The 15,444-nt window shown below is 34.9% G+C and overlaps 1 protein-coding gene across 4 annotated transcripts in view; it reads right to left on the reverse strand.

The window, feature by feature from the left end:
• Positions 1-7,633, reverse strand: part of TMEM196 (transmembrane protein 196) — a 51,654-nt gene extending 44,021 nt beyond the window's left edge. For 2 of the 4 annotated variants that reach the window (XM_038557060.1, XM_038557058.1), the window contains exon 1: positions 6,789-7,633. In XM_038557060.1, the coding sequence (XP_038412988.1) occupies positions 6,789-6,935 (147 nt within the window). In that variant the 5' untranslated portion in view covers positions 6,936-7,633. Of the gene's footprint in view, positions 1-6,770 lie in introns of all 4 variants that reach the window. The other 2 variants (XM_038557059.1, XM_038557057.1) reach the window with 1 other exon arrangement.
• Between the last annotated feature and the right edge of the window lie 7,811 nt (positions 7,634-15,444).

The raw sequence follows: 15,444 nt of genomic DNA on the forward strand, positions 1-15,444 counted from the left end.
AATACTGGTGTTAAAAACATGAGCACTAATTAATGTCACAAGAAACATTATTGAAATCCAGATATTTGATTGATGCACCTATTAATAATACAACATGTTATAAGCATTGCTTCAAAAACTACTTGGGTAATTCAAGCAAAACCATATAAGTCTCTAAGATATTAAGTAATTTTATTAGACATATTAATTTGTACTTATAATTTGACTACTGACAAGAACTCATATAGTTTAAATGTTTTCAAGGACTTTGTTTTGTGGCATAAATAGTGGTTCCTATATCCCCACTGTTTCATTTGCCTAACTTAGATAATTGTTTAATGTCTGATTATAGCAGTAGCTGTTACCCCATTCAGTTTTAAGCTGAATATTTTATATGACCTATCCAATGCAGGTATTTTGGTACATTTTTGTAGTTGCTTATATATATATATATATATATATATATATATATATATATATATATAAATTAAATCAAAAGCTAAAGACACATACTATATAAAAAAAAAGAAATTAAAGTTGATTGAGGGCGTTGGAGGAATGTTGAGAACCAGAGCAGTACTAGTGTGGTCTAGGTCCTAGGCAGTCATAGGACAGCATGAAGACAGTAGAGGAAAAAAGAAATTAATGCTCCCTGAGCACTTAATCTGTGCCAGGCTTGGTAATGGCAGTAACCCATGAAACTGGTACTGGTATTTCTCTCCTTGACTTCATGAAGAAACATAAGTTATCCAATACCACAGTTATATGGAGTGAGATACATGAATTCAATCTGTCATTCAATTTGAATTAATTTATAGAGATTAGATAGATCTACATACATGAGAAGAACTGCATGGTTTCTTATATCACAACGGAAAGTAGTCATACAATTTCTTCTCTCTCTCTCCTAAAATATGTTGAATGAGAGTCTTTATATATCACCATCCATTTATTTTGGAACTGTCCACTTGGCATATTGAAATAAACATCTATCTGTAGAGTGACCACAGTAATTTTACTAAGACAGTGAAGTAAAATATATTTTAAGACTTTCAGCTTAGTTATTTATATATAGATATGCTTTTTGAATGAATAAGATTATATATAGATACATACAGTACAGTAGTAAAATGAAATTTTGTTTGCTTCACAAGTAAATGACCCAATATCATTTGGACATAAAATTGTTGGGGTTTCCCCCCTTCGTGGGTGTTTACACACACCGTGACCAAAATCTATTCTAGTTTTTATAGAAGTTTAAAGGCAAGTATTTCAGTTTGAATGGCTGGCCTGTGCCTCCCAACTACCAGTAGAATTAAATATTATCTGAGGCTAAGTGACTATACAAAAAGTTAAATTTCTTGACCATATCTGAAGTATATATTGGATGATCTGGCTAATAATCATGTCAATACTGAAAGCTAATTTGAATGCTTTAGGCAAAATCATCTAAATAAAAGAATGATTTTACTCATGTTTGTATCAACCAAATTGCCAACAAATAGGTGACCAATGCAATTATTAATTATTCTCTAATATTTCTATTCTAAAGTCTTCAAGATCAGTTATATCCTTGGATAAGGGTCAAAATCCTGAGACAGAATTTGTTACAGGCTCTAAATGGGAATTCAAACACATGTCACTTATATGTGAATGAAATATAGACTAAAACAAAATATCTCATTAGGTAATGGCAAAAGTCATCATTTTTCTTCTATCATACCATTACCAATCAATACTAGAAATAGACATTTTATTTATGTTTCCTTGGCACACAATATGGTTCCCTGATTAATAACTACACTTCCTAGTAGTTTGTCTTGTCTAACTGATTTAATTGTCCCAACCCCAGTAGATAAAAGTGGCACTTAAGAACAACAGTATGAATCAGATTAGGATGATATTCTTTAACTGAGGTTTACAGAGTCCACTAATGGGCTTTATTATATCAAAAAACTTAAAATTGATCTATATGTTCAAACAATACTATTTATATAGCAGAAATATCTATGAGATTACATACTAAATTTATAATGGTGGCTAATTTTAATGAAGTGGTAGAGAACTTCAGTTTTGATTCTTTTTTTTAACCCTTTGAAATAAGAATTTATGCATGAATTACTTACAAGATTAAAATTAATTCTAAAATTGGCTATAATGTATATTTGTAATTTTTATGAGGATGGGACAATGCTTTCATCTCATGCTAAGAAATACAAATCCCCTTATGTTATATATTTTGAATCTGGAGAAAAGTGACGTATCTGATTAGAGATACACTAGCCTCAAATTCTATACATTTGAAGTAACTTCAAATATTTGAGAAGTTTCTTTCACCTCATTTTATTTTTTTTAGCATTAGTGAATTGGACTAGATTTAATTATTAAAAATAATACTTTGAGGTAGCTCTCATTTATATATAGCACCTATATTGCTACATTATGGATCAGAATGTATAGTAGGTGAATTTCAGCACAAACTTATAATTGGCTAAGTTGTTGCCATGGTGAATCAAGAGTTCCCATAACAGGTAGCCTTGATTATGCTATAAATTTCACTCACCTCAAGAATCAGATTTAGTAAGTGGAGAAAGTCATAATATACAAATCAAGTATTGTCCATAAAGATAACCAATAAAAATCATTCAAACTTCATATGATTTAGATAAAATTTTTTGAATATTCAAGAAGACTGTGTTTGCATGTGGTGTAAACAAGGCTTAGAAAAGTTCCTCTTAATACATTTAATTTATAAAATAATTATCAGATATAGATGGATGAAATTTAGCATGATATATATCAAATACAACTTAGCACCAGATGTTCTGTACACAACCATTTGAATCTCTACATTTCCAAGTGCCAATCTAGGCAACAAAATAAAGTTTTCTTGAAACCATGAATCTATGTAGTACTAACTACAGTCCATTTCCATTATTGATGATGCACTGGAGACTGAGAAAAGTGACTATCATACAGCAACTTGAAACAGAGCCCTGTCTATTTAACTCTGTCAATAAATCTTTCACATCAGTTATATTTCAAAAGACTGTCTTTTCCAAAGCAGATTACTCAATGGTTGTTTCATTGCTATCTAGCAGTAATGTCTTTTATTATGCTTTCAACAGGTGACTACATCAGCTATAACAAATGGACAACAAGAAACAAAAATCCTGTAAGGTTTTTATAGCTTTCTTTCTCTATGAAATTATAGTGAAATATTTTTTTCTTGCTAATTGCCCACACCTTTAAACTGATCACAGGAAGCACTCTTGCCTGATTATGAAATAGTGACTAAAAATATAAGCATCTGGCCCGTGGATTTTTAAGCCCTTTATTTTATTTTACTATTTTAAGTCACATTTTAAAAACTTTGTATATTAGGGTTCAAAGATCAAAATAGTTGCCTGAATTCTTAGTGCACTCGACCTAGATAAAAAGCTTATGATGTCAGAATCCATAAAAAAAAGTAATCCTTAATAGTATGGTTTTATTTGACTTCTAAAATTTAATTCAAAGATCTTGTAATAATGACAATAATGTATTGAAAAAAACCTTCATGGCACCAATCCAAACACACTCTGATTATAGACTGGTTATCGTGACAGGTTAATTATTATAAAAATCCCATCTAGTGTCCATAAATAATACAGATTTTTAAATTCATAAAATACCAAAGAGATTAATATTTTTTATCTAGTTTTCCTCTGCATCTCCTTGACTCTCTTTGGGAAGTAGGAATTGATGTCATTATTATTATTAAAAATATGGGGGTGGGGATCCCTGGGTGGCTCAGCGGTTTGGTGCCTGCCTTTGGCCCAGGGCGTTATCCTGGAGACCCGGGATCGAGTCCCACATCAGGCTCCCGGTGCATGGAGGCTGCTTCTCCCTCTGCCTGTGTCTCTGCCTCTCTCTCTCTCTCTCTCTCTCTCTCTGTCTATTATAAATAAATAAATAAATAAATAAATAAATAAATAAATACATCTTTAAAAAAATTAAAATATGAGGAAATAAATCTATTGCCTTTGACTAGCACACAGCCTCTTGTGATCTGGTCCCAACCACTCTTTCCATCCTTATCTTCCCCTCACACATAAGCCCCAGAAAAATAGAAGATCCTGTTCCTCCTGGAACATAACCCACATCATCCCAGTTTGTGACTTCATCTATGCTACCTAAAAGGCTCTCATTTCTCATGCCCTTCACTGCCATTATGTGCACCCAGTATTAGCAGCTTGCATTTAATCAGGGCTTAGTATACACCATGCATTTACTAAGAACATTATTTCATTTGTGCCTTTTAACAACCCTATTTTACAGAATATGAGAAACTTTGGAATTGTCCAGATGGTTAATGACAGATCTGGGATCTGCACCCAGGTAGACTTCAGATTTCACTCTGTGATGCATTACTTAGTACTGTGATACATAAATTACAAGTCCCAGCAAACTGTCAAGATCAAGATAAAACAACTGTTCTCCCATGGATATTTCATTGACCACCCAAATTTTCCTCCCCTTTTTCTGCCTCTGTATCACTCTAAGGTCAAACTTTAATTTCTCACCTCTGATAAAGTTAGTGATATACTCCTCTTGTTTTCTCTACTAGGTATTCTGATTCATCTTAATTGTCTTTGCATTAAATAGTAAAATGCATATGGTAAGCCTTCTGTTAATATAGGTTAAATGAATTCAGCATTAACCAATATAAGAGATAATTCAGAGTATATCACAAATGACTTCTGAAAAACAATTTAAAAAATCAATTTGGCAAGTCTATAATTTAATAAATAATGAACAAAACTGAGTATCTCTTCACAAATTTGATTTTCTAACTTGAGTTTATAAAAGCCAGCAAAAAAGTGACCCATTTGGGCATCCTAGTTTCAAATCCATTCATTCAATTACATTCGCTTTTAAAAATGTTTATTGAATCAGACAACAGAATTCAAAACTATTGTTCAAGGATCCTCGGTGAATTTTGGCTACTCTAAAGAACCAGTTGAAAACGGAACTAATTCTTTGTGATAATGATTATATATTCTTTTATTTGCTTTTTACTGAGCTGCTACAAAATTTTCATTTTTTTGTACAAATAAACATGTTGACTCATTTAGATAATGGTAAATAGTCTGGGAAAATAAAAAAAAATAATTTAATTACTTTTCTTACATCATGCCAAGCAAATGTAACCATCTTTTTAAGTTCTTGAAGATAAAATGGATACTTTAATACTATTTAGAGACAACCTATGTTTATTCACCCAATTTTTCACATTTAAGAGGGGAAGTGATTTAAAGAGTATTTGAGGCTTCTCCTTCATAATCCATCAAAAGGTCATATTTTCCCCTTTGTTTTAAATGTTGGTATTATATTTCATTTTGACAGTTGTTTGATAGAAGTTTTAAAGTCTGATTATTTCTGTTTAAATAAGAACTACAACTCACAAAATACTATGACATATAAGATGTAAAATGATTAATTTTAAGGTTTGCCTTTTAGCCTTTCATACTTAAATTTAAAATGCATATTGACAAAAATTATGTAATAAAGAAAAAATTTGCAAGTTGATAGTAACTTACTGAATTTAGAACAAGGATTCTTAGGAAAAATTCAGCGTTAAAATCGAGTACCATTTTTACTTTTCTTTTTAACTTCTGCAATTTAAAAACACTTGCCTTATTTTGAAAAATTAAAATACAAAAACTATATTTCCAAAGCACAATTGTACCAGTTTTTAAGATGCTAGAACTTTCCTCAAAAATGAATTACTTCAAAGTGATTTTTCTTGAACTCATAGTCATTTTTTTTCCTCAGTGACTTAAAGCACAAATAACCAAACCATGATTGTTAATTACACCTATTGATCATCAGTGACAGAATAGCATCCTATTAAATTATCTTGGAAACTGAAATCAAGCTAGAAACCAAGAAGGACATAGCAGCTATACAACTTATAGAAGAAGGAAAGATTATTTTCACAATTAGGCCCCCAGTAGGTAGGAATAGTCCTGCTATTTTATTGATCATTGGTGGAAGGAATGGGTTTCTGAGGCTTCCTTGGAGATTCACCCAAAGTAAACAAGAAGGTCATTGGGTCTGACATCACAACTGACATAGAGGAAATTATGACATTTTCTCTGAGCTGTTAGGTACTCTTTAAGATGAGTTATTCTCCAATTAGAATGTTGTTACATATCATACTGTTTATTGTTTAACTTACAACTTACAATAGAGTCTTTAGATGTGAAGTATCAGAAAGCTAGCAAAGAAAGAATAAGAGCAATGTTTTCTGGGGTAAAATACTCCTTTTACACTCACACATTTCTTTTTGTTGTATCAGTGTTGCCTTTAGTGTACCTTGGGCACTGTTGCCCAGAAATAAATGCATAAATCTACCCTTGCTTGTTCCTGATACAAGAAAATGATGTAACACTTTCATTTTGATTTTCGTTGTAAAAAGAAACAGGCTAAGTGAGTCTGCCCTTGACAGGTGTGACTCCCTAATCAGCACCACTAGGCAGCCTTATGCAGCTTCAGACATTGGAAACTCCCCTCCCCCACCCCCAACTTTAAACAAAGCCATTTAATTTGGTCTTAAGCCGAGGTAAGGGGGGGGGGACCAATTAGTAAATAAAGGGACAACATAAAAAGGCATAGTCTGCCAACAAGAAACTACATGCAAGCCAGAGGAGATTTATGGTTTTCATCCCCAGGGAAGGAGTGACTAACGCACGCACACTGACCATCACCGTAAAGAGGTAAAGAGAGAGTGAAATGGCTCAACGTACACACACCCCGCTCCATACCGGGGACGAGTCTCCGAGCTGCGGCTTGTGCTCTCGGAGGGCCAGGCTGAAGCTGACCGCCCCCACGGCCACGCTGGACACCCCCAGCCCTATCTCCAGCACAGAGAGCACCAAGAGGCTCCCAATAATCTGGCCGCTGGTGCACATCCTTCCTCGGTCATCATTCCTTCCAGATCACAGAGGGGAAACCAACCATCCACCTTCTTTCTTCCACTATCCTCCTTCCCCTTCCGCCCCCTACCCGACCCCAAAACTTTTCTTTCTTCACCAGTGAAGCATTATCCGCAAGGGTTAGATTTGCAGAATCGGAGACCCTCTTCCCTGACCGGGTGAGAGGCAAAAAAAAAAAGAAAAAAAAAAAAAAAAGAGTCGCTCCACCCCCTGGCACGTTCCGACAGGAATCGTAGGATTTTCCTGGGTTCGGTGGTCCGAGTCCGGGGAGAGGGGCTTTCAAGAAGGAGCCAGAAACCTGGAGCCGGGAGCGCGGAGCCCCGCTCGCGAGGCGCTGTCCAGAGTCCTGCCGCGTCCCAAGTCTCCGCCAGAAACCCGCTCGCTTCTAACCTCCTAGACCCCCAGGCTCCCCTTTGGTTCCTTGCGGAGGAGATGGCCCTTGCTTCCCGGAGAACCAAAGCGGAACTGCTCAGAGCTTCTCTCTCTCTCTCTCTGCTCTCGTCTCCTCTCCTTTGTTTTCGTGGTAACACCAAGTGCTTCTGCGAGTCCCAGGCTGAGCGGGCGGATATATTCAGTACCACGCTCCTCTCAGTTGCTGTGTCGCCAGCAAAAGCGACCTTGTCTGATGGCCTTTTCCCGTCTGGGTTTCTTCTCCCTCGTCGTCGTCCTCTTCCTCCCCCCCCCCCCCCATCCTCTCTCTCTTGGTCTGATTCTCTTTCATTTCAGTGACCTCACTGGGGTTTGAGAGGTTGATGGAGGAAGGAAAAGCCTGATACATTCGTGGGTCTAGAACCAATACTCCTGGCTGACTCCTGATGGGGCCTCGCCTGGGGACCCTGACCACAGGGATCCGAACCATCCCTGCCTCCGCATCTCCCCCTACCCTGTTCCCTTCTGGGCTGTTAGCCAGATGGAAGGGGAAGGATGCCTGCGTCAACGTGGGGCTCATTCTGTGTAAAACTTTCTTCTGCGTGTCCATGGGGGTAAGGTCGGGGCGCAGTGGGCAAAGAGAGGCAGAAAGAGCAGAAAAGGGATGGAGAAAGGCCGGACTCCAAATTCATTGGGACTCTGCTAAGGATTCTCACCCAGGAACTTTCTCTCCCCTAAAGAGCTAGACTCAAGCCTGCTCATAAGGAGTGTCAACTCTCCATTGTCACGACCTGTCCCTTGTGTGTAGGCAGTGGACTGGTGTGGAGATGCAATTGGCCGGACACTCTTCTGTGGGGATATTGGCAGAGGTTCCTGCCAGCAGACCCTTGGTCTTACCCAGTAGCAATGCTGTATGTTTGGGATGCATCCCCAGACTGAGCATGACTGGGACCGTGTGTTTTCACTCAAATTCAAGAGATGTGTACATTTAAGTGTTTTATTGGAAAGGGTTTATTAAAAACAAAAATCTGGCTCATTGAACAACTGACAGTCATCAGAATGATTAGCGCAGGAGCCAACCCTAGCTTGGTGTTTTCGCGTTGTAATCTGATGCACGTGAGGCTATAGAAGTCTAAGAATTGCTGTGTCTGGACCCTTTTTTGTCCCTGATTTTACCTTGTGAAAAAAGTATAAGGTAGTTCCTCAAGGAGACTCAGGAAGCAGGGAGACGAGAAGGTGTTTTGGGATGGGAGCCATCTTTCTCAAAAACTGGGTTTCACAGTTGGAGTTAGATTGAAGGAAAATAGAAGAAAGAAAGATTGAGTTAGGACATATTATACAAAACCAGGATATCTTGACCTCTGAATACATGCAGACTAGTGCAATGCAGGCATCTCTGATTAGAAATTTCTTTTTTTTAAAAGTCCCAATGCTGAGATCTTTAAACCTGAGTGATATACAATCTATAGCATAAGTGCCAATTTCAGTTTTCTTAAATTTGGTTCAGGGCTTGTTTTAATAGTTTAAATTCAATTTTACACTATAATTTACTTACTTTATGATATATTTATACTCTACATTTTCAAAAACTTGAGACATCTTCCTTCGAAAATATAAAAGCAGGAAGGAAGAATTTTAACTTATTAAGCCTTAGAGAGTCCTCAGTTATTGTGATATTTGGAGAACAACTCAAACATTTATGTTGACTAATTGGTGAATTCATTTTCCACATCTTGAAATTCATTCTGCTAAACAGCCAATTGTTAGAATCCTTCAAATATTTTTTTTGGTTTTAATGAAGCACAGTTTATTTTATTTAGATCTTGTAGAAGTCATCTAAATGATCTGATTAATATGTACAAATAATGAAGTATCTAGGTTGCCTAACTTTGGTTTGTCTACAGTCATTGCTTTTCCTTTTTTTTTTTTTTTATTCTTCCCCATTTGAAAGAGAATAACAAGCTACAGTAATTCTTAAAATAGATTGGCTAATGCAGACTTTTGGAAGGTGTGTAACTTATAGGAAGGGAAATTAATCTTATAGAGGATGCACAGGTAGTATTAATAATAGACGGATTTCAAGGAGAGAAAGAAATGAGTAAATCATATATTATGTTTGAACACTCTAAATGTGATGACTAAAAATATGTTTACTTAAATACCCCAAAGCCTAATCATACGCCTGAATACAACCAGTCTTGAGTGATCCTGGGTCAGTGGTGCAAAACCCAAATCTTTTGAAAATCAAAAGTACATAAAAAAATTATATCCATCTTCACTTATCAATGACTACCAGTGAGCCACACTTAAACAGAAACATTTATAGGAATAAAATAAAAACAATAATTATTCACAGGATCAATAAACACAGGATTTTGTGTTTCAAAACATGAGGATCGATGTTATTAGAACTTTCAAAAGAATATTACTAGTTCTGGGAACAAAGTAGATTTTACATGTCCCTTTAAGTTATATAGAGTTCCCCCCAAAGTAAACAAAAGGGCCACTAAAATTAATTATAGTCATGGAAATCATAACAAAAATGGACTCAAATTGGCATTCTATATTTCTCAAAACTATTTGTCAGAGAAAGAATTATAGGATAAAGCAGCAAGTCAAATTAAAACTAAATAAATACATGCATAAAAAAGTACATTGCTATCCAAATACCAATGGCTCTACATTTAGAGGGCTTAATTTTTCTCATGTCATGTTACCCTAAAAGAACTATTCATGAGATCCAGTGATACATGGCTTAATACTTGTACATCTTCAATAACGGCCATAGTATAAAAAAATCTCAGGTTTGCCACCTGCTGGCTTGTATATGGTACAGTGAATATGAACATGTAGATAACTTTAAAATAATTCTAGTTAAACTCATTAGCTAATCAGAAAAAGTCCTTCACAACTGCTCTGTTTAAGGAACTTAGTTCTGCCAATAAGTATTTAAGAGTTCTGAGAAACTCAGGCCTTCATCTTCCCAAGTAAGACTTAAAGAAATTTTAATATATGGATAAAAGAAAAGCCAAGCGTTGGTAAACAAGTACCACCTGTCTTAATATAATGAAGTAAGTTGATGAAATGAGCAATTCAATCACTAATACAGGCAAATGAAAAGGTCAAAAATTTTAAATGATTAATTTGGGGATCTGATTTAAAATGTTTAAGCTTTTGTAAACTAAATTTGTATGGTGACCCTAAGCACTGGACTGAATCACTAATGTAGTATAAAGATTAAGGAAAAGAAAAATCACAAAATCATTACAAACCATTTAGCAGTTTTTTTTAAGCGTTACAAGTCTATTTTATATCTTAATGCTCTTGTCAATGTGGTTAGAAAAGATTGTCCCTAAAGACTCAGGATTTGATGAAGTGATTCTGATAAGAAAGGGGAAAAAGAAAACAATATTTGAAGATTTTTTTAATTTAAATATCAAGAAGCAAAGATAATTAAAACTGAATTTGTCTTTTGTTTTTATTTTGTATTCTAGTGATAGTAGATCTTAGAAGTCATTATATGATAGTTTTGCCAGTGCTTATGAAAATTAGAGACTATAGTACTTAGTTCTGTATTTATTATAATTTTCCATTTATGGCTGAAATATCCTTTGATTACCAACAACTTCAAACATGAAAAAATTCCACAAATGACATATTTTATAGTGATTTCTACTTTTAAGAAGGTGTGGGTATTTCTACTTCTGGCTATTATGAAGTAAATGGGACTGGACTTACTTTCCTACTGTATATAGTGTATTCAAATAAAATGTTCAGATACTGAATGATAGGCAGTGCAGCACTGTAATCTCCAGGAGAGGAGAAATAAAGCAAGGTTTTCTGTCCTGATTTTTTTTTTTTTACAAGAAAAGTAGTACCAAGCAGAGCATTGTGGTCTTATTGAATTTCTGGGACAACTAGCAGAGTTTCTGGATACTCAGGTAGCCAACATTTGCCAGATGAAGTGCTAGAGGGGAGGGTGTTTCATGGAGAAAGAGGTCTTCATAAGGATTCCTTGATTCTGCTGTTAGATTCTTAGCCACACATCCATGGGGTGCAACTCCATAACACTAGAAACAGAATGACTAGAGAACTAAAATCTGAAGCTTACAAGATGTCATGGAATGTTAAGGTTCATAGCAGCCAACAAGAGTCTTTGGTGAACACTCAGCCTTCAGTGAAAATTCAAATTGGGCACACACAGATAGTAGGACTAAACTTATTCCAGGATTATAGGCGACTCTATATCTGACCTGAAAATACTTCAAAACAGGCCTCTAAAGTATCAGTGTGCTCTGTCAGTAACTTAACAAAATCTAACACATTTTAAAGAAAATTACAAACCATCACTCAATGGTTAAAAGTCACAGTATGCACTATCTAATTATCTGAAATATGAAAAAAGCTGGAAAATGTGGTCCATAACTGAGATATCAAAGATGATAGAATTAGAAAACACATTAAAATCTCTATTATATATATTAGAAATATATTCCAAGATGAAGTGGAAAACATTAATGTGATACTATATAAATTGAAGATATACAACAAAGTACAATTTCTATAGGTGAAAAATTGTATACCTGAAATCAAAAACAGAACATTTGAAAATAATAGCAGATTAGACACTAAAGAATAAAAGACCAGTGAACATTAAGATAACAACAATAGAAATTAGAATTACAGCAAAAAACAAAACAAAACAAAACAAAAAAACCAAACATAAGAAAATGAAAAACCTACAATACACATTAAATCAGAGAGAAAAACAAGACTGAAAGAGAGAGAGAGAGAGAGAGTCAATGACCTGTAGGACAATTTAAGAAGTGAGGCATAGATATAATACAAATTCTAGAAGACACAGGTGAAAATACTTGAAGTAATCATGGCCTATTATTCCCCAAATGAGGTGAAAACTGCAAACCCACATATCCAAGAATCTCAATAAACTGCAAGTAAGATAAACACAACAAGGTATATCACAATCAAATTGCTGGAAACCAATGATAAGGATTAAAATTAAAAGCAGGCAGAGGAAAAATAACACATTATGTACAGAAGAAAAGAAGGAGGGATTCCAGATTTCTCATCTAAAATTATTCAGTCCAGAAGACAAATGAATGACATTTTAAAGTACTGAAATTTAAAAACAAAGAAATTAACCTAGAATTATATACATAGAAAAATGCCTTAAAAAATGAAAGGGAAACAGATTCTTTCAGACCAAATGCTGAGAGAATTTACTTAGTAAATTTATTTAGTAAAGACATAAGATCTTCACGATAGGAAATATTAAAAGAAATATTCTTCAAGCAGAATTAAAATAAGCCAGAAGGAAACTTGGGTCTATACCAATGAATTTTGAGCATGATAGTGGCAGATATTTGGTAACCAGGAACAATGTTTCTGCAACTGAGACCAGAGATGCCATGCAAGATACAGAGTTTGCAATTCCAGCAGAGCCAAGCAAATTAATAGCTAAAACAAAGGAGAAGACCCCAATCTTGCAGCTGGAAATATGCAGGCTTCACACCTATTTTTTATTTTTATTTTTTTAGGCTTTATTTAAATTCCAGTTAGTTACCATATTGTGTAATTAGTTTTAGGTGTACAATACAGTGCTTCAATACTTCCTATACAACACTTGGTGCCCATCCACAACAATTGCCCTCTTTAATCCTTATCACCTATTTCACCCAACCCCCAAGTCACCTCCCCTCTGTAACCATCAGTTTGCCAGTCTCTATGGTTAAGAATCTGTTTCTTAGTTTGTTTCTCCCTCTTTCTGCTTCCCTTTGCTCATTTGTTTTGTTTCTTAAATTCCATATATAAATGAAATCATATGGTGTTTATCTTTCTCTGACTTATTACATTTAGCATAATATTCTTTAGCTCCATGTCATTGCAAATGGCAAAATTTCATTCTTTTCTATTGGCTAAGTAATACTCTATTATATATATGTATATTCCATTGTGTATATATGTGTGTGTATATATATATGTGTGTATATATATATGTATATATATATATATATATATACCACTTTTTCTTTATCCATTCATCTATCGATGGACATTTGGACTCTTTCTATTGTCTGGCTATTGTTGATAAGTGCTGCTTTAAACACTGGGGTACATGTGCCCCTGAAATCAGTATTTTGTATCCTTTGGGTAAATACCTACTAGTACAATTGCTGGATTATAGGGTAGCTCTATTTTTAACTCTTTGAGGGAATGCCATATTGTTTTCCAGAGTGACTGCACCAGTTGGCATTCCTACCAACAATGCAAGAGGTTTCCCCTTCCTCCACATCCTCATCAACACCTGTTGTTTCCTGTGTTGTTAATTTTAGCCATTTTGACAGGTGTGGGGTGATATTTCATTGTACTTTTGATTTGCATCTTCCTAATGAGTGATGTTGAACATCTTGTCATGTGTCTATTAGTCAACTATATGTCTTCTTTGGGGAAACGTGTTCATGTCTTCTGCCCATTTTTTAATTGGATTACTTGTTTTTGAACTGTGGAGTTTTATTTTTCTTTACAAATAAACAATCTAACCTTACATTTAAAGGAGCTAGAAAAAGAACAAATAAAACCTAAAGTCACCAGAAGGAAGGAAATAATAAAGATTAGAGCAGAAATTAAAACAATAGATCAATGAAACCAGGAGCTGTTATTTTTTTGTAAAAAAATAATATTGATAAACCTCTAGTCAGACTTATAAAAAAGAAAAGAGAAGGACTCAAATAGATAAAATCACAAATGAGAGAGCAGAAATCATAACTAGCAGCATAGAAATAAAAACAATGATAAGAGAACATTATGAAAAACTATATGCCAGTATATTGGAAAACCTGGAAGAATGGATAAATGCCTAGAAACATATAAACTACCAAAAAAGAAACAGGAAGAAATAGAAAACTCAAACAGACCAATAACCAGTGAAGAAATGGAATCAGTAATAAAATAAACTCACAACAAACAAAAGTTCAGGGCCCATTGGCTTCACAGGGGAATTCTACCAAACATTTAAGAAAGAATTAATACCTATTCTTTTCAACCTACACCCATTTCTAATTTGTGATACTCTTACACTTAAGAAATGAGTGCTGAGATATAATACTTTTGTTATGTATTTCTCAACTGAATGATCACTTACATAATTACTTCAGGGGCAAAGAAATGGATAAGAACAAACTAGTAGGTTGCATTAATAAACACAAAAAGTAGGTTAGCACAAAATGTAGAATTGATAGAATCCTGAGAACTCCTTTTGTGTTATTTCATCCTATATTTAGATCCTTTCTACCACATTCCTGACCTCTTCTTCAATTCTTCCCGTGACCAGGAACAGACTACATTTTAAAAAGTCTGTCTATTAAACCAACAGTTACATTTTTTGTGAATTCCACCCACTGCATTCAATTCTATCTTCTGGAATAACAAAAAACAAGTGAACACTATTTTTATTGTCAGAAGCATGCAAATATCTTGCAATTTTCATGACTGTGTCATAGCCAACGTTTACAGGAGAAATTTCCAAGTAGCTTCAAGATCACATAAAATGGTCCAGGTCACTGATAATAAAGAATCTTAACTTGTCCCTGTTTCTCTAAAGTAGAAATACGTATAACTGTTTAAACTACAGGGGATCCCTGGGTGGCGCAGTGGTTTAGCGCCTGCCTTTGGCCCAGGACGTGATCCTGGAGACCCGGGATCGAGTCCCACGTCGGGCTCCTGGTGCATGGAGCCTGCTTCTGCCTCTGCCTGTGTCTCTGCCTCTCTCTCTCACTGTGTGCCTATCATAAATAGTTTTTAAAAAAAATTAAAAAAAATTAAAATACACCACATGTGTTCCAATAAGAACCAACTACTAGAGGAAAATTATCTCTGTAGTTCTATATTTTTGTAAATGTGCCCTATAATGACTGTGCCCATTTTTGGCCACACTCTGAACCACTGATTCAGGCCAAGTTATCAACCAATAAATACCCCATAGTATTTTTCCTGTGGACAGTCCTGTTTCCCCAATCTTGTACTTAAGTTGATTTTTTTAACCTAAGGGCGGGTTGATTCATTTATCACTACCTAATTTCATCTTATTGGCTTTGGC

This window comes from Canis lupus, chromosome 14, assembly GCF_011100685.1.
Source record: "Canis lupus familiaris isolate Mischka breed German Shepherd chromosome 14, alternate assembly UU_Cfam_GSD_1.0, whole genome shotgun sequence".
In the NCBI taxonomy this organism is placed as follows: domain Eukaryota; kingdom Metazoa; phylum Chordata; class Mammalia; order Carnivora; family Canidae; genus Canis; species Canis lupus.